The following is a 25,495-nucleotide window of genomic DNA, read 5'->3' as shown; positions in this document are numbered from 1 at the left end:
CATGGACTCCCTTGTGAAACTGGTCAAACTTCTAAACGGAACGAAATGACCTAAAATCATGAACATGCTAAACACCTCTATCTTGACCAGAGTCCTTATGGGGGTCAGTGATTTTTCTGTGAGTAACTATGACATACTCCTGGTTTAGTCCTGAATTTCCAGTAGCATGTCACACAACCTCATTAAAAGGAAACTTTACGAATTTGTACCAGCAATGTTACTAATGAAATAAATGTCCTGTCTATCCTATTTCACCTGCTATGGAACTGGTAAGATTTTTAATACACTGTACTGCCATGAACATGATGTGTGCCATACACCTCTCCAGGAAACCAGAAGCGGGCCTGGCAAAAATCCATCAACCAGCCCCATGATATAAGAGACTACAATTAGACTGTCGCTTATAGAGCATGGCGGGTCATGGCAGCCCATCCTACTCTGAAAACAGCCCCTAAACCTGCAGTCCAAAGGTATAATGCCAGGGTGGTAATATGGCCAATCTGGTTGTGCTCCAGTGTGGGAGACAGTTTGTTGGCCATTTTAAACAGAAAACAACATTTTAAGAAAGGAAAAGGTGCATGATTCTGTAAGTCAGATCAGATTAAAATAGCTTTAATTGTCTTTACAAATCTAGGTCAGTATGCAGTACCACCAGTAGCAACTAAAAGTTCACACATTTAGCCCACTATATTCAGTTAATGTGCATCTTCTAAATGTTTTTAGTATTTATAGCTATAATCTGTATCTCTTCCTTTACAGATGTCCCAATCTACAAATGGTCCATTTAGTGGTGAGCAGCTGGCGCTCCCTGACGCAGACAAACTGAGAGATAGACTGATATCCCTGGCTCCACAACAGATAGTGTCAAGCCATAAAGCTTTGACATTTACACGTGACACCAATGCAAGAGCAAAAGCAAGAAAACGCCAACAGCCCATCAAGCTGGAACCTTTGGTGAGCACTTCAGTCAAACACACTTTAAGCCTTTAGAAAACTGATATAGTCTGTAATTATTTAGAGTATCTTGTTTGTACGCAAGAAGGAATAATTATGAGCTTTGAGTCATGGTCTGAAAGCCTCCCTTTGGTGGCAATATGGTTTTAATGTTTCTATATGATTTGAAAGCCCAACTGAATATTTCAACACTTTTCTAAAAAATGCTAACTTTAAATGTTTGTTATTTAACTCTCTATATGTGGCATTTGATACAAATAGAATTGTCTATTACAACCCATCGGTTGGTGAGGAGCTTCAATTTTAACAGATGACATTTTACCAAAGTAATCAAACCCCCAACCTCCAATGATCTATTAGTACAGGTGCAATTGTGATCCTTGTAGCATGCTACACTCTATTGTTGATGTTTTGAATGGGGCTGATTCACCTCTAGGGGCTTGCCATGATCCTCCTCAGATGAGTATGATGGGAGGAGATGTACGGCCTGAAATAATTTCAGGCCGCGTCAGTTCTCTGAATTCTTTGGAAAGGAGCTGTAATATAGGGTCCCAATTGGAAACATATTCCTCTTGTTTATTTTCTATGGAAAACAAGATCTTCTTGATGGCCAGAATTACCCACATTCTGCTTAGGAGTGAACCACAAGCATCCTTATTGCTGTAATCAAGGTCATTGTTATTTGCTTTCCCCTTAGCGATTTGTGGGATTTCCCCCTTGGATATTGCATGCCCAGCAGGATTGCCCACAGATCACTCAGGATATTAATGTTAAAGACCTGGTCAATCTTTTCTAGAAGGGATTCCCAATATTTGTGTACCCTGGGCATGTCCAGAGGAAATGCACCACAGAGTTCATAATCCCACACACTCTTCAGCATAGGGCCAATTTTCATTCGTCCCACTTTGCTATTTTGTTTCTAAGTGGCACCAGTGTGTGAGGTTTTTGTATTTGGTTTCTCTGATTTCCCTCCCTAGTCCTCTCTTCAGTGAGCCATGTAAGGTAGAACTTGGTGGCACTGTAAGGTGGTAGAACTAAAACCTGTGGCTCCATTTCATTCTGTTGTTAATCCTTCATTGCAGAGGAAACAACAACCGTGGGATCCTACTTTTGCATGCACTGTTCTTCTACTGTGTTCTTCTATAGACTCCATAATTGCCTTAAGGAAAAAAATGCTTAACAAATTAAATATATATGGTGAATTCTAATTTCTTTAAATACTTACATCAAATTTGTATTCCTCTTGGATGTCTATTATACAACCACTATACATTGAATCCATTCGACTGAGATTCTATTATATAGTTGCACCTACATTGGCCCTACATCTACCTAAAACAGCATACCCTATTAGAGTTTGGATTAGTGTAAGAGTTAGGATCAATGTTTGGGAAAGAGCTCCAATTAGTTCTAATTAGTTTTATGATTTGGGTTAGGGATAGGGTTGTTTTAGATTAAGGATTGGGTTTATGGTACCATTCTGGCATAGGGCTAAATTTAGGGTTACGGCTATGCAAACGTATGGGTTTAGGCATAGTATAATTGGTAAGGTTGTAACTTGGGAGTCAGTAAAGGTTTAATGTTAGGATTAAGTTTATCTTTAGGATAAGTTTGGGGTAGTGATAGACTAAGGCCCTGATTATGAATGTAGGCGCTAGTTACTGCACCTGATAAATAATGGTACCACTTGGTGAGTTATTTACCAGGTGCGATAAATGGCATCTATTATGAGTTTATGGGGAATAACAGGGGTTTAAGCATGGGTTAGGAATTTACAGACTCACTCGTAATCAGGCCATTAGTGTTACTGTAAGAGTAGATCTAGTTGCTACAGCTAGAGTGAGTGTTAGTGGTAGGGTTAAGGTCATTATCAGGGGAATTAGTAGAGTGAAGTTTAGAGTTGGGTTAATACAGATGTGCAGACAACAAAACGGGGTACTTTCAGTAGCAATTTGCACACAGCGGCACAGTAGTGATAAGTCAATATAGATACATTTAATATAGTAGTATAGATCCTTGCTTGTGGGGAGTTGTTTAAGGATACAATCAACATTCTGACATCCTTTATTATGAATAGAGTTAAGATGCAGAAGTTAGGCATGATTTATAAAGAAGAATAGCTAATTAAAGTGTTTAATGAAGGGAATCACTGTGCTCGCCAGTCTTTCCACTTTGCTTTAGCTAGAATTATTAGAATGGAGCAGTATTTTTGTAATTTTTAAAGCCAGTTAATAACCATAACGGTTATATCAGTGACTATTAATTCATTATAATAAAACATGTTTTTCCTTTTAGTCGTAAAGTTTTTGAAGGCAATGAGGTGAAATAAAGATTGTGAATAATCTCAAGGGTCCCACATTCCACATCTCCAAACCTCTGCCTATACTTAAAAAAGCAGACTATCTGCTACAAAGACACCTCGTCCGCATTCGGGGTGGGAATTGGTGATAGAAAACTAGTTAGTTCTTGATTTTGCAAATCAGGATTTGGAGAATTAAAACCCTACATACTACGCTTTGTGTTTGTAAGTGTAATTTGCTAATATAAAAGTCGTTTTCTAAATGAGCCTTATGAATGAAACGTTTTTGTTTTCCTCAGCCGCAATGCGAATTTGCTAAATACATAAAGCAATTGTATTTCTCATCAGGAATAGAGGAGGATGCCAAGTGGGTGTAAAAAACATATTTTAAAAATGGACAGTAAGAAAACAAAAAGCAAATTTTTTTTTATCACCAAATTTATTGCATTTTCAAATAGTAGACTTTACAGGAGAATGATCATTAAGTAGCAAGTCAGAACAATTATTTAGTGTCAATGGTACATATAAAGTGCTAGAAATGTGGTATTCAAATCCTTGCTCAGTTGTGCTAGAATGGAAAGACAAACAACATTCTACAACGTATTCACCCCCGCTAGGAATCCAAACCATAACAAGAACCCTTGATGTGTCACCTAGGGGCAGCCGCTCCTCACAGGATAGGAGTGTGTGTAAATGCAAGTGTAGTGTAGTCCGGATATGAACCTAGTTGAACCGGTGGCCCTAGAGCCTATTTATGACACATATCCCCCAGGGTAGATTTGGTGCCGAACCAATGTAGATATTCTCACTATGAGTCAATGTCTTCTCAACAATCAGGTTCTTTTGCTTTAAAGCCCTCTAACAGGATATCCCTTTCCATGGAAATGGGTGATTTACGGAGCCTCTCGTATTCCTCTTGTCAGAGGGCCAGACTTTCACCAAGACCCCAACGATGGACCTCCTTCCACCAGTCTTCTAGTTTTGGGGCCAATGGTGGCTTCCGTCATTTAGTGAGAAGTTTTGCAAATCGCACCTGCACTTTGGATCCCCTTGGTCGCATGGGCATCCCTAGTGTACAGTGTTCAATGTTATCCCAGCGAGCCTGACCTGAGATTTCACCCAGTGCTTTTGCTATTACTGCCCAATAGTCTGAAAGTTGTGGACAGGCCCCTAGCATGTGGCATAGGTCTGCTCTCTCCACCTGGCATTGGGGACAGACTGAAGATGCAGTGTGGTACATCTAATTGATTTGGCGAGGTGTTAAGTATGCCCTTTGTAAACTGACAAATTGAATACATTTAAATCTTGAGTTGCAGGACATCTTGTTGGGGTATTCCAGTAAACACGCCCATTCCTTGTCAAAGTGCCCAGGATAAATCTGCCTCCCACTTTCCTCTTACGGGTGAGAGTGGTGTCATAAACTGGGCTCAGAGGCTCCTAAATATCCACTGCATGAGATGCAGACAATGTCCCATCATGTGCAATGCCTGGGGTAGCTCATGAGCTGATGGCTCATGGCCATCCGCTGCCCAATACTTATGCACATCTCTAAGGATAGTAGCATGAGTGAAAAATAGGGAGTTCGGGGGGGTTATGTGTGTTTGTAAAGTCCTTGGTGACATGAGAGAGCCCTCCATGAACTGAACCCTCACTATAGTGATCCCTTCTTGTTTCCAGGGTTCAAGCCTACTCTTAGTTGAGGTGTCCGGGGCAGTAGGAAGACCTCGCAAGGGTATGTTGGGTGCGTAAGGTGCCTGGACCGCTGTGTATTTAATCGCTAGTTTCCAATAGATCAGCCCAGTGTGCAATAACAATGTAAGGGTAGGCAGTTTCGGCACCTCAGGATACAGTAGACAGTGCAGCTGAGCCCGCTCTATTTGAGCCACAGTACAAGGTCTATTTCAGACAGATTATGACCAGTGAGCAAGTATGACAATCATTGCAGTTGCCCCACAATACAATATGCCTTAAGTTCAGGGGCCTCCATGCCTCCTCAGTCAGTTGGTAGTTGCAGTTTTGCCAAGCTGAATCTGTGGTGCCCCTGCCCCCACACCAGATCAATCAATATCCTGTTCAGGTGTTGAAAGATCCCTGCAGGTACAACGGTTGGTAAATTCACAAAGTGGTATAAAAGGCACAGTAACATTACCATTTTGGCAAGGGCTATCTGCCCAGCTACAGACAGTGGCACCATAACCCAAAAGGCCAACTGCATTTTGAGCGCCGTACTCATGCATGAAAGATTGCCCTCCAGTAGGTCAGGGCCAGTTCTATATATTTGGACCCTGAGGTACCGAAAGGTGCAAGGGGCCACCATTATCACATGGTCACCAAAGTGCAGCGTGGGCTTCGCATACGTGCTGGCGAAGGAGTATTCACAGGATTTATCCGCATTCATGTGGAGGCCCGAAAGTCTCCTGAATGTGGATAACAGTTGGGACATCTCTGTTTGTGCCTCCCGAAGGTCTTCAAAATACAAAATCATGTCATCCACATAGAGTAATATAGTATGGATGGCATTGCCCTCGGGAATCCCCATATGACCTGGCTTTTGTCTAATTTTTTGGACTATGGGTATGACTGCCAATATGAAATGAAGTGGGGATAAGGGGCAACTTTGGCTTGTGCCTCGCCACACCAGGTATGACTGGGATGTGTGGACCTGTACGAGCCCGAGACATGGGGGTGGTATACAGAAGTATGACCCATTCAATGTAGGCCGGAGGTATCCTGAAGCGATGTAGGGCTGCTAGCATGTAGTCCAATTCAAAAACTCAAAAGTCTGCCGGATGTCCACTGAGAGACAACCAACATGGGGGTAAAGGTCCTGACTGGGATCCATTATTGTGACCAACCGCTGGATATTGAATGAGGTGTTTCGGTGAGGCACAAAGCCACATAGGTATATGTGTATCCGTTGTGGGAGCAATGGAAGCAGCCTGCGAACCAAAATCTTGCTAAGGATTTTATATTCGGTGTTTAGTATCGATACCCGGCGATAAGAGGAAAACTCCTGCAGGAGCCTCCCTGGTTTCAGTAAAGATGGCACTAGTGCTTCTCTGGTGGAAGAAGGCCTGTGTTGAGGGATGTGTTAAATATTTTTTTCTTATTGCGGGATCAATTGAGTGGAATATTTGGAACAAAACTCCACCGGGAGTCCGTCAAACACAGGTGTTATATTGCGTGCCAGCTCTTTCAGGGCCCCTCTGATTTCATTTGCTGTGATAGGAGCAGAGAGGGCTTCTCTGTCTGCAGTCCGCAGCCTAGGACGTCATGCCCCCTGTAGGAACCTCAGTACATCCTCTGGATCAGGAGGGGGGTGAACTGAGTATAATTCCATGTAATAGCCTCGGAATGTTGTATTAATCCCTAGTTGAGTAACTACTGCGTCCATGGTCGGGGTGTCAACCTCTAGGATCAATGTCAGGGAGAAATCTGGTGATATTAAGTGTGCCAGGAGTATGTCCCATCTTTCTGACTACGCGTGCACCCTCTGAGTGTATAGGCGAAAATCGCTTACCTGGAGGCATTCCAGCATTTCTGCATACTGCACCTTAGCTTCTTGAAATTGGGGCGGCATATCTGTGTTTTTAAACGCTGCCCATTCAAGTGGACCTAGGGAGTTCTCTACTTTCTTCAGGTTTTGAAGGATTACCTTCCTAGCTCCCATCATTGTGTTAATGGCAGTGTCCCAGATCACCACCTTGAATGCCTCCCACTCTACGATGGGTGAGGAAGCGGTGCCAGTGTTGTCTATAAAGTATGTGTCGATGGCATTCGCTAGGGTGCTCCGGAATACAGTGTCTTCTAATCGGCTATATTGGAGCCTCCATTTGGGAATTGGAGCTGGTACTCGGCCCCATGATAGGGAGATCTCTAGGGGATTATGATCCCATATGGTCTTATCAAGGTAAGTGACGGATGTGACACTAGGTTGGAGGTGTACTGGACATAGGAATTGATCTAATTGTAAATGCAGTGCATGTGGGTGCAAGTAGAAGTAGTACTTCTTCATGCCTTCATTAAGGCCACACATCCCACAATTCCCAACCATCTACCCACTACTTCAGTATTCATGCTTGGTGGGCCAGTGTGGTCCCTGGTAGTGGGGGATGCGATCTATCTACATTGACATCTACTACACCTTTGAAATCTCCTCTCAGCACCCATGGGTAATGAGCCCAGTCCATGAATACATCCGATAGGTGGCATAAAAAGTGTCTTGCTCTGTATTAGGCTTGTAGATGCACCCTAGTACTATTATTTCCCTGCACCAACACGTATCGATCCTGTGTGTCCATCCTTGAGTCCTGGACCCCAAAGGGCAGCCCGGATCCAGATCGCTGCCCTTCTCGAATGGGCTAAGATGTGTGGAACATTTGGCCCAGCCAACGCTTGCGCAACCTGGTAGCCGCAGAGGCAACCAGGTGTGTTTCCTGTAAAAAGTTGATGTGTGCCTGTTGCCTAGGAAGTTGGGCTAGTATTCTATGTCTTTTTTGTACAGATCTCATACCCTGCATGTTCCACACTACTAAGTTGTAACTACATAAACTACAGGGTTCAGCATACCAATGTTGACTGCCCCTCCCCATTACTATAGGTGACACACTCAAACAGGTTAAAACAGTCCCCCAGTGCTCAGTACAACGATTGTCTATTGTTCAACCAAACCCGCAAACAAGATAATAACAATACAAACATCATAAACAAGGTGCACCTGCTATGGGGGTGCATGCAGTCAAACCTGTAATAGGTGTTGTGGTACTGTAGTATGTACTAGAGAACATTCAAGAAACAACCCAGTCCCCGGACCCTGAACCAATATTACGTAAAGGTGAAAGGATGCATCAGTGCTATGTGAAGTCACTTTGTGCAGCTGATCGGCGAAAAACAGAGTGACATATCTGGGAGACAGCAGCAAAAACACTGTCTTAGAGTGACTGTTTCTGTGGGGAGCAAGGAAGCATGTGTGATGGGGTAGTATAGGGTAGTGGCACAGTTCATCCTAGGATACACATGACCCTGGGTCGCTGATGCAGCGGTTGCTCCCCCTTACAGATCGTCTGCAATTTGTGGAGTAACTGTCGGAAACAGTGCCACACTCCCATTCGTTTCTGATTCTGGGGCACTGTCCTGGGACGAGCTAGAGCTTATGGGCTGATGCGAGGTCCTAAGGGTGGTCGCCGATGGAATGGCTGCCAGCTGACCCTCCAGCAACCATTGTGGTGAAGGAATCCCCCAGCCAGCATTGCCAGTGTGGACAGTCGTGCCTTGCCATAGCATCCTTGGCACACTTTGTGTCCTCGGTGGCACTGGGCCCAACCGTTCCCTCTTCTGGAGATCAGGAAGTGTTCTTTCAACCACCACAGGGCTTGCTCAGGGGCCCTCAAAGAAGTGGGCTAGTTGGTCATGGTGCACTTTAAGTTTGGCCAGGAAGAGGAACACATATGTGAGGCCCTCAGCTCTAAGTTGCCTCTTGACTTCCTAGTAAGAGGACCATTTGCACTGTTCAGCGATGGTGTAATTAGGGAAGAGGAAGACCCTTGCATTGTCCACCTAGATAGGTGCTCGTTCCCTGGCAGCTTGCAATAGAGTATCTCGGTCCCTAAAGTTAAGAATTGTGCCATCAATGAGTCAAGGGTGCTCCAGGAATTGATTTCATCGTAGGGACCCTGTGGGTTCACTTGACCACAAACATATCTGAGAGACCAGTGGGGGCCACCACTGTTTTGAGTCAGTCCTCCACAAATTGAGTGACGTTCATGCCCTCTGCACCCTCAATGAATCCAATGATGCATACATTGTTGCTGCGAGCTCTCCCCTCCTCATCCTCTGCTCGGTCCTGGAGAAGATCTACCTGCCGCTGCAGCTGGGCCACCTGTGTGTTAAGTTTCTCATGTCCAGGGGATAGTGTTCACAGCCATAGTTCAGTAGCTTTAATCCTATCGGACAGCTTGCAATGGTCATCTTTTAGTAGACTTATATCAGTAAAAATGGGCCCCAGTCTTTGCTCTGTAACTGTTCGTGGTTCCTGTATGTCTTGCAGGATCAGTTCTAGTTTGTCCATTGGGGATGTCACCTCGGATGAGGATATGTTAAGTTCTGGTGTCTTGGCTGAGAAGCTATCTGATGGAGGAGAGAGGGCCACGCAGCAGGAGCTGGCTTGTCAGCTTTACTCTTGCTTTGCCCCATGGCCTTCTTTAGCCTGCTATTGCGCTCATGATGGAGCGCAGAAGAGCATCTCCGGAGATATTAGTGTAGGGCCACGGATTCTAATTTTGGAAAAAAATGCCACTCTTGGTCCAAGGGGGTGACCCCCACCACAACGGTTGCTTGGTAGTGAGGTGCAGCACAAACAAGGGTGCCTCCTCTTGAGAAGGCAGATGAGTACAGGGAGTCAGGGTAACCTCAAGGGGCCCGCACAGCCCCAGCACCAGCCAACACAAATTATGTGGATGCTGTGCTCTGCCGTTAAACAGTCCAGACGGTCACGCAAGGGGCAACCCGGGGCATGCACCTCCCGCTGCTCCCCAGGCCTCATATGCCTGGTCAGGAGTAATCAACACACCCCTTCTTTACAAACAGGATTTGTTCCAGTAGGAGGTTGCATCAGGGCATCCTAGACGGTGTGCCATTATTGCTACGAGACGTCAGTTGACTCTTGCCTTTCTGAGCATTTGATGTTATCTCCACATCGTCTTTGATTTTTCTGCCAGTGATAGGCTAGCTGGAAGCAGCTCTCCAGCATTATGTTCCTCCTATAATCACTTTGTCTCCATCAATTAATTAAGGAGTTTTAAGTATTTTTTAATGAGACCTATCGGGTAGTGGCAATATATTTGGAAGTGGCCTTTTTCCATGCCAGGCATAATTACTACCTTCCATTTGAATATTATTAAGGTCATTGAAAGAATTTTTGGATTAGAGGTGGCTTTCCTGAAGAAGGCACTAGTTTGCCGAAACACGTGTAGAGACAAAGAGTTTAAGCCACACGTATTACGAGACAGAGTTTAAGCCCCACATTTACGGAAAGTGTGTCACTTTGGAAAGAAGAACACATTTAAGTCATATGACTTGATGAGTAGTCTGTCATAGCTGGAAAGTAGTGGACATCTTTCATAATATAAGGAGAACTTTGTTAATCTGTTGAAAATATTGCATTTTGTTAGCAATTGTCAAAAATTTATGAAATATACATTGAAGTTGCTGTTTTGACACACATGAATTCTATGTCTTATATATGTTCTGCCTGACATTTTAAGTAGAGTGAAAAGTGTGTAGAGAGCAAATGAGGTTGAATGAAGGTGAGTGTAGTATATATGCTGTATGTGGATGTGAGTGTTCTTTCTTTTATAAACGTTATTGTACATTAATGTACGTTATGGTGATGTTAAAAATATTGATGATCAAAAAATACAAATTATATACGTGTGAATTCATTCTTCCTGAGCCATATATAGTAATTTAGGATGCTGTACTTTGAATATATATGGTTCTGGGGTTATTTGGACACTGTTTGTATTTCTCTGCCCTAGGAATCTTTATTCGTTAGCAGGGGGGTCCCTCTTTTTTGCAATTGTGTAGCCAACACTCGCCACAACTAAGGACCCTGTAGTGGCACTGGGGCCCTCGGGCAGGAGCACAGCCAGCAGCTATAGTGTTCTAGTTAGGCAGGCGTTCAGGGACCCGTCCCTTCACCTCAATCTCCAGTTCCTCGTAAGAATATAGTTGAAGGAGCCGCATGTCACAGGTAGTCACGTTGCCCGATCTAGGCGCCACCTGTACCCTGTACCGACCATACACAACAGGGCAGCACCTCCAGACTAACTCTCGGCAGGGCCCCCAGCCAAGCTGTCAACTGCCACAGTTGTCTCCTTCTAGGACTCAGTCATTCCTCGAGCCCCAGTGGAGTAGGCCATTGTGAGTCTGCCCCCTGTTGTGGCCTGAAGGTGTATAAAATAGTGAAACAGGGGTGCCCAATTGTTCACAGGTGGTAAAAGACAAATAAGCGCAGAGGGGGAGCCGCCCTCTCCCCACTTAGCTCACTCCCAGGCCTCCCCTCTCTCACCTCATGGGCCGCTAACGGGCCGGGTGCTAAGTCCTTCCAGTGCTGGGTACTTCGGCGAGAGGGGGGGACTCTGCATTCTCCCCTTATGGCCAAGTGCCCCGTCAGCACAGGTGTTGGGCGTGGCCGCCTCCTCCAGCACCATCTGGTAAGCACTGCCGCCCAGGGGACTCACCCCTCCGTCATCTTCCCCCGGGCCTGGTTTTCAGTTGTGAACCATTGTCCGCTCAGGGCTCCAGTCAGTCACACGCTCACGTCCCTCTCCGGTACGGCCGCTCTCTCACTGTAGGTGCAGCACCTGAGTACACCTCCTCAGATGCCGTCCCAGGTATCCGCAGCAGCTCACTCACTCAAGGCTGGTCGACACCTGCCATTTTGTATGCGCGGCTCGGTCTCCCGTCGACAAGCCGGCAAAGCTGTAGCAACAAAGCCCAACCCTTCACTGCTGGCCACTGCAAGTAGCACTGTTTCCGCAGTTCTGAGCCAGGCAGCCGATGGTATATTTAGTGTGCGATTTTGGCTGGATTCTGGGGCCCGGGAATGGGAGCCCTCTAACTATACGTCTGCCATGTTTGGAAAAATTGAGAAATAAAGTGTGGGCAGTTAATTGTGGCCTACTTGTATGAGATATTCTGCCGGTCCCCTATGACTGTTTTTATATGTGTGACTGTCGAACCATCAACCCATTTACTATGCCCACTGCTTGGAAAAGAGAAAGAGGTGGGAGGTGTGCAGGGATGGACTGCATTAGCAGTCATGCCTGATTCAAACTGTTGCTGCATTACTACAAGTCAAAGTGCTTTAGTAAATCCCATCTTGAAGATGGTTGAGGAGGGCCACATAGGAACCTGCGGGGAAAAACTACACGTGATCATTTTATGATGTAGCCATCAGCAGGCCCATAGTATGCTTCATATTACCCTCTAATAGCCACCTGCAAGACAGCTAATATGTGCTCTATGCTTCTGCTTACCCAATATACAAGAAATGGAAATTAATCTGAAATCCGTTTTTTTGACGATCAGTGGAATGTCTGTCAATTCCAGGAGAAAGATCATTGGTTTCCTTTTAGCGACAGTCTCATTTTCCATACTTGTTGAAGGAAAAGTGTGAAACCTGCCACTGAGAAGTACAAAATCTCCATTGGGGTTCAAAGGTGTGGCTGAAAAAATACTTGGGAGTAGCAGTCTCCCAGTATTTTTGTGTTTTCTAGTTTTATTAATATAGCCCTTCATACCGCTGATATGGTGCGGAAGTCCTTTGGTAGATGGGAAGCCGCCTAATATGCCGGTTGTGGTTTATTTGAAGTTGGATAGTGTTTACTGTTGTGGATGTGTTATGTGTTTAATGTCATGTACGATTACCAGAGTTATAGTATTATTTTTATGTCGCTGCCCTCGGGCACATAAATGAGTGAATAGGAGAGAGAAGAATGTTAAAGTTACACAGTATTGTTCCGTCTGGTTGGGAGGGTGTGGTCTGTAATTGTGGTTTATGTGGGAAGTATTTTAATGTTATGCGGTAGGAACAATGGTAGCTCTTATCAAGTTACTGCGATTGGGTAGGTGAACCTATGTCTGAAGTAGGGTGAAGGAGAATGCAACACAGTGCATGAACTGCTGGGCTCCGAATTCTCTCAAGCACAAGCAACTCTGTGCAAAAGCAGTCACAGATGGCAAAACACACACGCTATTTACTGAACAGGGTCCATGATGTTTATTACTATTTATTTTAGTTAGTCAAGTTCTTCTGTGCTCAAGAGTTTTGATGATAAGCGCATATTGATAATATTTTTTCTTTTTAAAGCCTGTACTGAAGGTTTTTCAGGATCATAAGCAACCCGCGTACATATACCAGAAGAACAAGGAACGTCTGATACAAAGTGGAGTACATCCTCAGCCCAGCCCACCAGAGACCAGTCGAAGATCTGCTTCTGTGGAACCTTTATCTCCCTTTGTGCGCCTTCCTGCACTTCCACTAAGTTCGAAAGAAAAAGAGGTATGATAAACACTGATATCTTTGACAGAGAAGGGCATTAATTTAGGATTCTCTTTCGATAAAATGATTTAGGATATATTTTTTATTTATTGGGATGATGATTGAAGATGCATGATTCTTGATTCTGTCCTCTGCACCCCACCAAATTATTGCCAATGTGAACAGTGTAGCCTTTTGCACAGTATTGCAGGCTACCGTCAGGTTCGGCTGTTTCAAAGATTGACGAGGTCCAGTCCTTTCTCAGAGTGTACCACGCCCCCACCAACCCTAATTTCACTTTCCTGACTTCTGCTGGCCTATTTAATATTCAACTCTGAATCTTCTTTGCCTATTCGCAGCTGTTTCACTTTGCAAAGAGACTTAGGGGGTCATTCTGACACTGGCGGCCGGTGACCGCCAGGGTCACCGACCACGGGAGCACCGCCAACAGGCTGGCTGTGCTCCCAAGGGCATTCTGACCGCGGCGGTTCAGCCGCGGCCAGAAAGGGTAAACCGGCGGTCTCCCGCCGGTTTACCACTGCCCTTGTGAATCCTCCATGGCGGCGGAGCGCGCTCCGCCGCCATGGGGATTCTGACACCCCCTACCGCCATCCTGTTCCTGGCGGGTCTCCCGCCAGGAACAGGATGGCGGTAGGGGGTGCCGCGGGGCCCCTGGGGGCCCCTGCAGTGCCCATGCCAATGGCATGGGCACTGCAGGGGCCCCCGTAAGAGGGCCCCACAAAGTATTTCAGTGTCTGCAAAGCAGACACTGAAATACGCGACGGGTGCAACTGCACCCGTCGCACCTTCCCACTACGCCGGCTCCATTCGGAGCCGGCGTCCTCGTGGGAAGGTCGATTTGCCCTGGGCTGGCGGGCGGCCTTTTGGCGGCCGCCCGCCAGCCCAGGGCAAATCTCAAAATACCCTCAGCGGTCTTGTGACCGCGGAGCGGTATTTTGACGGGGGAACATTGGCGGGCGGCCTCCGCCGCCCGCCAATGTTAGAATGACCCCCTTAGACTCTGGTCACTCTAGGTAGTTTTGCTCTGCCTGTGTGTGATGCCTCTAATTTGCCTCTCAGATCCCTTAAAATACCCAGTGCTCTTTTTGCATGACAGTGCACTATGATAAAGGAAAACGAATAGCTAGAAAGAAGATTGAGAGCTCAGTTTGCTGAGTTGATTCTGCTAAGAAATATATTTTCATGGTTGGGAAGCGGTGATGAAGATTGAGGGGCATATTTACTAACATTTCGCTCAGGATTTGCGTCACAAAAGCGACTCATACCAGTGCTAAATGTTTATTTTGAAATTACTTTCCAGCACAAAACTTGTTTTGCGATGAAACTTTGCATCAAAGTAACGCACATTTCTTTGCATTTGGTTGCAGTCCATGGATGGTGCATGGGCGTTTTATGCAACCACCCACGGGTTTTGACACAAAGGCCTATCTACTATCAATAGTACCCAGGGTTTTGCACCAAAAAGTAACCCTTTTTGAAAGTGGCGCTAACTCCGAGAAATACCTTTATTTCTCCAAACTTTTGTGACATTGCATATCTGTTGCACTGTACAGCACACATCAAAAGTGGGAAAATGTTTTTAAACTTTGTCTGAGCATATTATTATTTTTTTAACTGTAATGGTACTCGTTCAGTAGAAAACCTATGCTAAACATCACAAGCATGCCTTTGTTGTATGGTGCAAAGGTGCTTGCAATGCACCAGGCAGAGTAATTGTACACTTAGATTTACATTTATTAAGAGATTATTCAATTATTTAAAATCATTAAAATACCAAATACCTACATCTAGATAAGACAAAAAATCTAATCGGGTGAACATTCAATTAAAACATTACAATAGTCAACCAACACTCATTTGCCATTAAAAATGATGGAGACCAACTATATAGTTTGGATTAATTACAGGATCACAGTACTAGTGTCCCACATGCTGCAACAGATCATTAGCATTTGATTGCAGAGGTAAAAATGTGTAAAAAAATAAATGGAACATTAATTAAATAGAAAATCTTAATGACATTATCTATTTTTTTTTCTTAATAACAAGTGTTTATTGGGTTTTGACAAAATGAGGGCACCTGGATGGCCCATGATGCAATAATTGAAGGCTAAGTACCCCGAAACAACGGACATTTTGCACTGTCATTCCCCAACCCCCTCCGTCCGTCCCGCACCCCGAAATATTTCCATGTAAATACATTATGCGAACACCAATAAATCTCTCACAGCAGAATATCGTGCAGTTCAATTTCAGTATCTATGTTGGTCTCTGCTGTACATATCGGAACCAAAACCATCCCCTTATCGTCAGCCCAGCGCAAGCATGTCTTATGGTGTTCCTGCGGGCAGCCCCGAGCCTGGAATATGGCAATCTCAAGGCCCATACAATAGTCAATCTCCTTTTTCCATGTTCCCACAGTTGGTGGAAAGTCGGCTTTCCAAAATTTAGCGACATCTTGCTTTGCCACGGTGAGTTCTAGAAACATCAGATGCTGTTTATAGCGGTTTTTCTGTGTTATGGAAGACAATCAGTTTTGGGTCTAGGGTAATGTCCCAGGAGAGTCCCCTTGCGAGGCACGATGTCACTCCCCTCCAGAAGTGTTTTAATGACACACAACTCCACCAAGTGTGTAGGAAAGCGCCGTCCTCCCTCCCACATCGAAGACAGAGGGGAGATTCCACGACTCCAATGCCCCATAGTCTGTGTCTGTTGTAATAAACTCTATGTAAGCACTTGAATTAGATCAAGCGGAGAGGAGACAGCCGCTTCACGTGGGGCCCCCAAAGCCTCCTGCCAGTCCTCTGCATCAATACGGCCTAAATCTCACTGCCATGCTGCCTGTATCGTGGACAAGGTATTGGCACTGTTTGTGACCAGCGATCAATAGATCTGTGTGATCTTATGCATGCCCAAATCACCCATCAAGAGCTTGCTCTTCATTGGATTAAAGTCGGGGAGTTAATTAAGGCCAGCTATGTAAGCAGTAATGGCGTGACAGAACTGTAGATACCTGTAAAACTAGCTGCGATGTAGCTGAAGAACGATTTGTAAGTCCTGAAATGATTTCAGGACCGTGTTCCGCATAACATCGTGTAGATATTCCGATACCATCCCATCGTTGGAACCCACCAAGTGAAGCGACCTGCTGGGGGTACATACCCCGCCATAAAGGTGTTGCGTGCGTCGGTTTCCAACACCATCTCATCTGCTGTAAGGAGTGCCGCTGCAAGGATATGACGTCCTGTGTAGCCGGGGGGAGAGAGGCTAGCCCCCTTCCACTATAGAGGAAGTCCAAAAGTGATGTGTCACCTATCACCCACCTCTCAGTTGCATATGCTGGATCATCTTGGGCATTATATCACCAGTCATTAATGATTAGAAGCTAGGGTGCAGCGTAATATGAGTGTATGTTTTCCGCCGTAATGCCTTCACAATATGTGAATTGAGAGCAGTTGTGTAGGGCAACGCAAACTGAACCACCATCCCATAAGAAGTGATTGAGGATGGCATTAACTTGTCAAAGCCATATAATAGGAATGACAAAGGAGAAGTTCTGAAATTGGTACAGCATGCGTGGAAGTGAGACCATTTAAAAAATTGCCTAGCGGCCCAGCACAGAGAGGGCAGTGTGAACCAAGCCCTCGTCTTTAACACGTAACAATAGTGGGGCGATCTTACAGGATCAAGATACCGCAGCATCTGGGGAAATAAACACACATAAATATTTTAATCCATCTGTGGCCAATGTCCGCTCAGAAGCCCAAAGCATAGGGTCTGCAGAGGTGCCCACAGGGAACACTACTGATTGACAGACGTTCATAAATAATCCAGAGGGGTCGCCAAAAACCTGCATGATCTGCCAGATATGGGGTCCAGAAATCACTAGGTTGGTAAGGAATAATAATATGTCCTCTGCATAGAAGGCTATCCGGTCGGATAGATCAGGCAACCACTCAAAGCAGCTCATCTATGCATCCATCTTCACCTATGCCGCTAGAGGCTCCATGGCGAGGACAAATAACAGGGGGGACAGCGGCATCCTTGCAGCGTGCACCTGTGAATATCAAATAGAGCTGAAGCAGAGCCAGCCACAAGCACCGGGGCAGTTAAACCAGTATATAAAAAGTGAAGATAGGACAGGAATCCCGGGCTGAAGTTCATGTGTTCAAGAAGCACAAAGAGGTACTCCCAACTAACCGAGTCAAAAGATTTGTCCATGTCTGCCAGCAGTACTGCGTCCGGTCACTCCAAACGGTGTGCCAGGGCCAAAGCTTTACAGACATGTCGTATGTTATGACGTGTGGCCCCCTTAGTATGAAGCCGGCCTGGTCCAGGTGGACAAGGTCTGGGATGAATCTCAAATCTATTGGCTAAGGTTTTAGCAAGGAGTTTCACCTCTATATTGAGAAACAAAATTGGGCGGTACGAAGAATTGTCCTCTGGTGGACGGCCCGGTTTAAGAAACATGACTATTTTGGTGTGTCTCCATTCGGGTGGCAATATGGATTGGTCTATTCCTGAGTGGATCGTTTTCAACAAATGTTTTCGGAGCTGAGTCCTGTAAGATTTAAGAAATTTGCATGGAAACCCATTAGGACCTAAAGCTTTCCCATTGTGCATCTCAGCTAGGGCCTCAGACAACTCTTCTTCAGTAATCAGTGTTTCTGATGGATACAACTACCTGTGGATTCCTCACCTAATGAATACTCCCATTGCGCCAGCATTCGACGGAAATCTTCTTCCTAGCTTCTGCACGTCGAGGACGTCACATTTGCCCACGCGACGCCGTCTGATGTCATACAGGCAATAAGAGGTCTTCGCCGACGTCAGTTCCCTTTTTTCCGTGCCATTCGAAACGGTTATCTTCGAGGGAGCTAATGTTGCTGTTCGGCAGTTACAGTGTGTTTTTTTTGGCTGTGTTTTTTCTCTGAGGTTACTATGTCTCAGAGGAAGTCAGGTTTTAAGCCCTGTCGTGAGTGTGGGGGCAAAATGTCGGTAACTGACCCACATTCTGATTGTTTGTGGTGTCTAAGTTCCGATCATGATGTGGCCAGGTGTGATTCATGTCAGCATATGAATCCGAAAGCCCTGAAGGAGCGTGAGGCCAAACTTTTTATGGCGAAGTCGAAGAAAAAGGAGAAGAGGCACCATCGAAAATCCTCCTCACCGAAGTCTCATTGGCGTCATCGAGACTCCCGGCGCCGTCGAGAATCACGGCGCCGGTCGAGTAAAGAGAGGTCTCGGTCGAGGTCGCCGTCAACTCGGCGTCGGAAGACTTGGGAGGTCAGTCCCACAGTCACTCCCCATCCGTCGACGCCGTTACCTTCTCCAGCCTCGCCGAATTCGCCCGGATCTTTGGGCCAACCGCCTTCAGTATTTGAGGTTCCACAGCCTCAAATGTTCTCTCCGACGCTGCAGACGTTGAGGCCGGCGTCGGTGTCGCCTTCGATCCAGGCACCCCAGTATCCGGCTTTTCCGGCCCCTGGAGCCGATAATACCGCATTTTTAAATGCAATGTTTTCCATCTTTCAGCAGATGGCTCCAGGTGGCGCCCCGGCTGGGCCTTCGGGCCTTCGGGTCCTTTGGCTTTTAACTTGGGTGCTCCGGCTCCGCTGCGACCAGCACCCTTAATGCCCTTTCTCCCCCTGGGGAACGTGGGCTCGGCGCCGGTGTCGGCTCCGGTGGCTCCAGAGACTTCGGCTCCGGGAGTTTCGACTCCAGCGGCTTCGGTGTTTCGGCTTTGACGCCGTCTAGGGCTTCTGCGACTCTGAAGCAGTCTTCCCTCCATCCGACTCCTGGTTCGGCGCCGAAGTTACCTGTGGCGCCTGTTGACCTGGCGTCGGACGGATCCGGTGATCGGCGTTGTTCTTCGACATCTGCTGACGCCGTGTCGATGCCGAGGATTGAGGAGAGGCTGCACTCGAGGAGACGTGCTCTCCGTCTCCTGGAAGAACAAGAGTATCAGCAGAACCTGGAGGAAGGAGAAATTGAAGACTCTGGTGAGGGTCTTCATGGGCTGGACACCGCTAGTGGCCTTGATACTTCCCCTGAGTGGGACTTGTCATCTCCGGGGGAGTATACTGAAGAGGCGGCCACTTTTCATGCTGTTATAAAGAAGGCAGCTAACTTTCTGGAACTGCCCTTGCCGGTGACTGAGGCGCAGTAGAATCTGCTGACAGAGGTGTTGCCTCCGGCCTCTACATCAGCAGAACCTCTTTTGCCGTTCAACGAGGCGCTGTTGGAACCGGTGTTGGAGGTCTGGAAGAAGCCGGTGTCTTCTTCTGCTGTCAATAGGTCTGTGGCCAGGAGGTATCGGGCTGCACTGGCTGATCCTGGCTTTCTTACAAGACACCCAACGCCTGAAAGCTTGGTGGTCCAGGCTTCCTGCTCGGCAAGGTCTGCGCCTGGGTCTTTTCCATCAGTGCCATCGGACAGAGACTCCAAGAAGATGGACATGCAATCCAAAAAGGTGTTCTCGTCATGTAGCATGGCATTAAAGTCCACCAATGCTACGTGTATTTTAGGGAGGTACATTTATGCTCTGATGGACGAAATAACATCTTCGCATACAGAGGTTCCTCAAGGGCTGCTGAATCTTGTGTCGGACGCTCAAGCTGCTGCAACCCAGGTTATCCAATCTGAGTTGGATACAACTGATTCTGTGGCTAGAGCGATGGGCACGGCTGTAGTTACGAGAAGACAGGCTTGGCTTCGTAACTCAGGGTTTTCATCAGATGTGCAGTCGACCCTGCTGGACCTCCCTTTTGATGGAGACAAGCTCTTTGGTGCCAAGGCAGATTCGGCCTTGGAGAGGTTTAAGGAGAGCAGGGCCACGGCCAAGTCGTTAGGATTACAAGCCACCTCTTCTGCCTCCTCCAGATTTTTTAGGAGGTTTCGAGGATTTGGTCGTGGCTCATCCTCCTCTTCCTTTCGGGGGAAATTCCAGCAGCCTACCTCTTCTCTCACCTATAGATCTTTTAGAGGGAGGGGTAGAGTCCGTACCAGGGGAGCCTCTCGGCAGCACTCTGCCTCTTCCTCTTCCTCTGGAGGGGTGCAGCAGGGGAAGCAGCCTTAGGCTTCCACCAATTCCCACTCACTCCTCGCCTGTAGGGGGAAGGTTACTGTATTTTCTTCACAAGTGGGAGGTCATCACATCAGACGCCTGGGTTACCAGCATTGTGAGAAAAGGCTACGCCCTTCCCTTTCGGGAGTTTCCGCCCCCCTTCCCGCCCAGCCCATCTTATTGTTCAGAAGAACACCTCCTGTTGTTAGAACAGGAGGTTCAAGTCCTCCTTTTAAAGGGCGCGGTGGAGTTGGTTCCAGAGCAGGAGAAGGGTCAAGGTTGTTATTCAAGGTACTTCCTAATTCCCAAGAAGGATGATCGGTTGAGACCAATCCTGGACCTGAGGATTTTGAATTGGTTCCTCAAACAGGAAAAGTTCAAGATTCTGACCTTAGCTCAGGTGCTTTTGGCGTTGAACAAGGGAGATTGGATGGTGTCTGTCGACTTGCAGGATGCTTATTTTCATATCCCGATACTCAAGTCGCACAGGAAGTATCTCCGGTTTGTGGTAGGGTCGCAGCGCTATCAGTTTGCGGTCCTCCCGTTTGGTCTTACTTCAGCACCTCGAGTCTTCACGAAGGTGATGTCGGTGGTTGCGGCAGAGCTCAGAAGGAAGGGGATAGCAGTATTCCCTTACCTGGACGACTGGTTGATCAAAGCCAAGTCCCCGGAGCTTGTGTTGCATCATCTGCAGTCGACAACCCAGTTGTTGTTCGACCTGAGCTTTTCGGTGAACGTGCCCAAATCTCACCTAGAGCCCTCTCAGCGCCTCCTGTTCATAGGGGCAGTACTGGATACAACATTGAATCGAGCCTTTCCTCCGCCTCAGCGGATGCAAGACATTCAGGCGTTGGTTCCAATGTTTCAAAGTGGAGCGGTCATTCCAGTCCTCAAGGTCTTACGTCTGCTCGGTCTGTTTGCCTCCTGCATACTGTTGGTCACGCATGCTCGCTGGCACATGAGGGCTCTTCAGTGGTGCCTCCGAAGGCAGTGGTCTCAACACAAAGGGGATCTCGAAGGTTCTGTCAAGGTCTCCAGAGATGCTGCCACGGATTTGAAGTGGTGGATTGTGGACGACAATCTTTCCCAGGGAAGGCCGTTCACGCAGCCTCCACCAGTGACCACGGTCATAACGGATGCTTCCACTCTAGGGTGGGGAGCTCATCTGGGGGACCTGGAGATCAAAGGGCTTTGGTCTCCAGAGGAACAGATGTTTCATATCAATCTGTTAGAGTTACGGGCTGTACGGCTGGCTCTCAAGGCCTTCCTCCCATCCCTTCGTGGTCAGTCAGTTCAGGTCCTGACGGACAACACTACCGCGATGTGGTATATAAACAAACAGGGAGGAGTGGGGTCGTACCTTCTCTGCAGAGAAGCTCTTCGACTATGGTCCTGGGCAAAGGACCATCAGATTTGCTTGATAGCAAATCATCTGGCCGGAGTCTTGAATGTACGTGCGGACAATCTGTCGCCATTTCTCCGCCGACCACGAGTGGCGTCTCCATCCAGATCAAGTCCGTTTAGTCTTCCAGATGTGGGGGTTTCCTCGGATAGATCTGTTTGCCATCCGGGAGAACTCGCACTGCCCGTTATTCTGCAGCCTCCAGTATCCGGTGCAAGGAGCGTTGGGGGGACGCGTTTCAGAGGACCTGGTGCGACCAGTTGCTTTACGAGTTTCCTCCCATACCCTTGATTCCTCGAGTGTTGAGGAAAATACGCCAAGACCGGGCCCAAGCAATCTTAATTGCTCCGGATTGGCCAAGGAGGGTGTGGTATTCTGACCTTCTCCAACTCTCACTGTGCCCTCCGCTCCGTCTCCCTCTCAGGGCAGACCTCCTCTCGCAGTCGCAGGGGCAGGTTTTACACCCCAACCTCCAGAGTCTGCACCTTCATGCCTGGAGATTGAAGGGGGCAACCTGAGTTCCTTTCCTCTCCCGCCTGATGTAGTGGATGTTATCTTAGCGGCCAGGCGACACTCCACTAAATCTATCTACGCTAATAGGTGGTCTAAATTTGTGGTATGGTGTGGAGAGGGACAGATTGATCCCTTACGTGCTCATTTTTCAGACGTTTTATCTTTTGCTTTGTCTTTAGCACAGAGGGGTTTTGCAGTGGCTACTGTTAAGGGTTACTTGTCTGCTTTGTCAGCCTTCATTTGTCTTCCAAACCAGCCTTCTTTTATTTAAATCTCTTATAGTACTTAGATTCTTGAAGGGCCTTATGAATAAATTCCCTCCAAATCCTTTCGTTATGCCTCAATGGGATTTGTCCTTGGTCCTAACTTTCCTTATGGGGTCCCCTTTTGAGCCTATGCATTCTTGCCCCTTAAGATTGTTAGTTCTTAAAACAGTTTTCCTGGTTGCTATAACTTCTGCAAGGAGAGTGAGTGAGTTGCAGGCTTTATCGGTAAAACCCCCTTATACAACTTTTTATGGGGATCAGGTGGTGTTGAGGACCAAGGCTGCTTTCCTTCCGAAGGTTGTTTCACCCTTTCATTTGGCCCAGACAATTACTCTGTCCACATTTTATCCTCCGCCTCATCCTTCAAAGGAAGAAGAGAGACTACACCGCTTGGACCCAAAGAGGGCGCTAAGCTTTTACATAGACAGGACAAAGGATTTCAGGCTGGAGGATCAGCTTTTCATCGGATACGTGGGAAAGAGGAGAGGAGAGGAAAGGCAGTCCACAAGAGAACACTCTCCAGGTGGGTTGTTCTTTGCATTAAAATGTGTTACTCTTTAGCAAAGAAGGATCCTCCTAATGGTATTAGAGCTCATTCCACCAGAGCTAAGTCGGCCACTTCGGCCTTGGCCAGAGGTGTTCCTGTGGTCGACATCTGCAAGGCCGCAACTTGGTCGTCCCTTCATACTTTTGTGAAACATTACTGTTTGGACTCTGAGGTCATAAGGGACGGCCATTTTGCAAGGTCAGTGCTGCAGGATTTCTTGGTTTGACCATTCAGGCACCCACCACCGAGCGCGGTACTGCTTTGGGACTCTATTCATTAGGTGAGGAATCCACAGGTAGTTGTATCCATCAGAAGAACGAGTTACTTACCTTCGGTAACGACTTTTCTGGTGGATACATTAGCTACCTGTGGATTCCTCACGGTCCCACCTGCCTCCCCGTTGCCTGTTTGGTCTAACCAAGTAATTCTTGAGTGTGCTCCTCTTGGCTTTGAGGATGGGTATAGGTTATGTGTATATATATATGTATGTATATATATATATATATATATATTTCTATATATAGTTTATATATTTATTTACTTGTTTAAAACAAAAAACAAAAAATTATTAAATTAGTAGATCGACTTCTCACAATGATGTGTTGTTTACAATGTCATTAAATATTGCTATTGTCTTTTCATCTCAATGCATTATTGTTCTCAGGCACGTAAAAAATGTTGGTACTGACGTCGGCACGTCGGCGAGGACCTCTTATTGCCTGTATGACGTCAGACGGCGTCGCGTGGGCAAATGTGACGTCCTCGTCGACGTGCAGAAGCTAGGAAGAAGATTTCCGTCGAATGCTGGCGCAATGGGAGTATTCATTAGGTGAGGAATCCACAGGTAGCTAATGTATCCACCAGAAAAGTCGTTACCGAAGGTAAGTAACTCGTTCATCTAGCTCTTTTTGAGCAGTGCCCAGCAATTGTTGAAGGGGCAAGGCCTGAACGAACTTGATAATCAAGTCTCGATCAAGAGTATCTCTACGTGCTTAGAGCTCACCATATTAGTGGCAAAGCTGTGGGCAATTTCTTTGGGGTTTAACAGAAGTTTGCTCTTGGTAGTCCGCACCATGGGTATATGGGAGGGTACACATGCTGCCCAGCAAATCTGGACAGTGGTCAGCTAACCCTCTCAGCAGAATATCAATGTGAGAAATTCTGTGAATATGACTCGTGGTGATCAGAAAGGAATATAAGCGTGAGAAGTACCATGGACAGCCGAATAATAGGTGAACTGGGTATCAGTAGGATGACGTAATCTCCAAGCGTCGGTCCAACCCAGCGCAGACACCAGCATTTAAAATCTCGACATTCCTGTGGCTGACACATCGTCCCCTGCCCGCCATCTGTCGAGGTCGGAGTGCATTACGTCATTCCAGTCTCCACCCTCATCACTGAGAGACCTCCCGGCAAATCACCCCATTAGCCCATGAATTTCTTCACAAAGGACTGTCCCAGCAGGGGTGGGGGGCATGTATGCTGCCTAGTGTAAGCAACTCACCATAAAGTGTACCAGCCACCAATGTGTATCTCCTATAGGCATCCGTCCAGGTCCTAGATGGCTGGAATGGAACTCTATGGTGTATGAGAATAGCTGTACTTCGCGAACCTCTTTTGAACCCTGAGTGAAGTATTTGTGTAGCTGACTAAGTATGGAGTCTTGGTCTCCAGCAGGTGGATCTCTTGTAGTAGAATAATGTCCGCCCCCAGTTTCTTGGCCTGTTTCAGTACAGCGCCCCATTTAATCTTATCAAGGACACCACGGGCATTCCATGTGAGGACCCACACTCAACATATTGGGTCGCCAGTAATATTGTCTGCCATTTGTGGGGGTCCAGCTATATGAATCTCTTGAGGTACGGTTATATGGCAAAAAACACAACATAAAAAACGGATGGCAATTCTAACCCCTGCCATCCCCCACCCCTATACTTCAACAAGATAGAAGTATCTATTGCAGAAGAATCCCTAGCCGGACCCCAATGGGGGCCCAGGAGAAAAATTCACCAATGGATCCCCATAACACAGCACCCATCTCAAACCTTATACCAAAGAATCTAAAAACTGTGTTACTCTAGAATGCAGTCTAATACATATCGTCTAAGGTAAGCAAAAAGATGAATGGTTTACCACCAGGATATGATAGAAGGAGCTGATCGTGTGAGTCACACTGCCAGCCCACTGCTGGTAGTGTTCATTGTCAGTATGTGTGTTCCTCCAGGGGGACCTAGATCTGTGGCGACGTTTTGATGTGAACATGTTAGGGCGATTATGTTGGTCGCTCAAGGATGAATTGGATTCCATCTGCGGCGGAGTGTGAGGTTTCATCAAGACTGATTCATCTATCCGCGTGAGGACTTAAGAAGTATCAAGAACAAATTC

At 46.7% G+C, this 25,495-nt stretch overlaps 1 protein-coding gene across 2 annotated transcripts in view; it reads left to right on the top strand.

The window, feature by feature from the left end:
- Positions 1-25,495, top strand: part of DNAH6 (dynein axonemal heavy chain 6) — a 1,211,389-nt gene that overhangs the window by 74,300 nt on the left and 1,111,594 nt on the right. For both annotated transcript variants that reach the window (XM_069236637.1, XM_069236634.1), the window contains exons 2-3: positions 760-954; positions 13,125-13,316. In XM_069236637.1, coding sequence (XP_069092738.1) covers positions 760-954; positions 13,125-13,316 — 387 coding nt within the window. The remainder of the gene's footprint in view (positions 1-759; positions 955-13,124; positions 13,317-25,495) is intronic.

The sequence above is a fragment of the Pleurodeles waltl genome, chromosome 1_2 (assembly GCF_031143425.1).
Source record: "Pleurodeles waltl isolate 20211129_DDA chromosome 1_2, aPleWal1.hap1.20221129, whole genome shotgun sequence".
In the NCBI taxonomy this organism is placed as follows: Eukaryota; Metazoa; Chordata; class Amphibia; order Caudata; family Salamandridae; genus Pleurodeles; species Pleurodeles waltl.
This window is presented reverse-complemented; position numbering and strand designations above follow the sequence as displayed.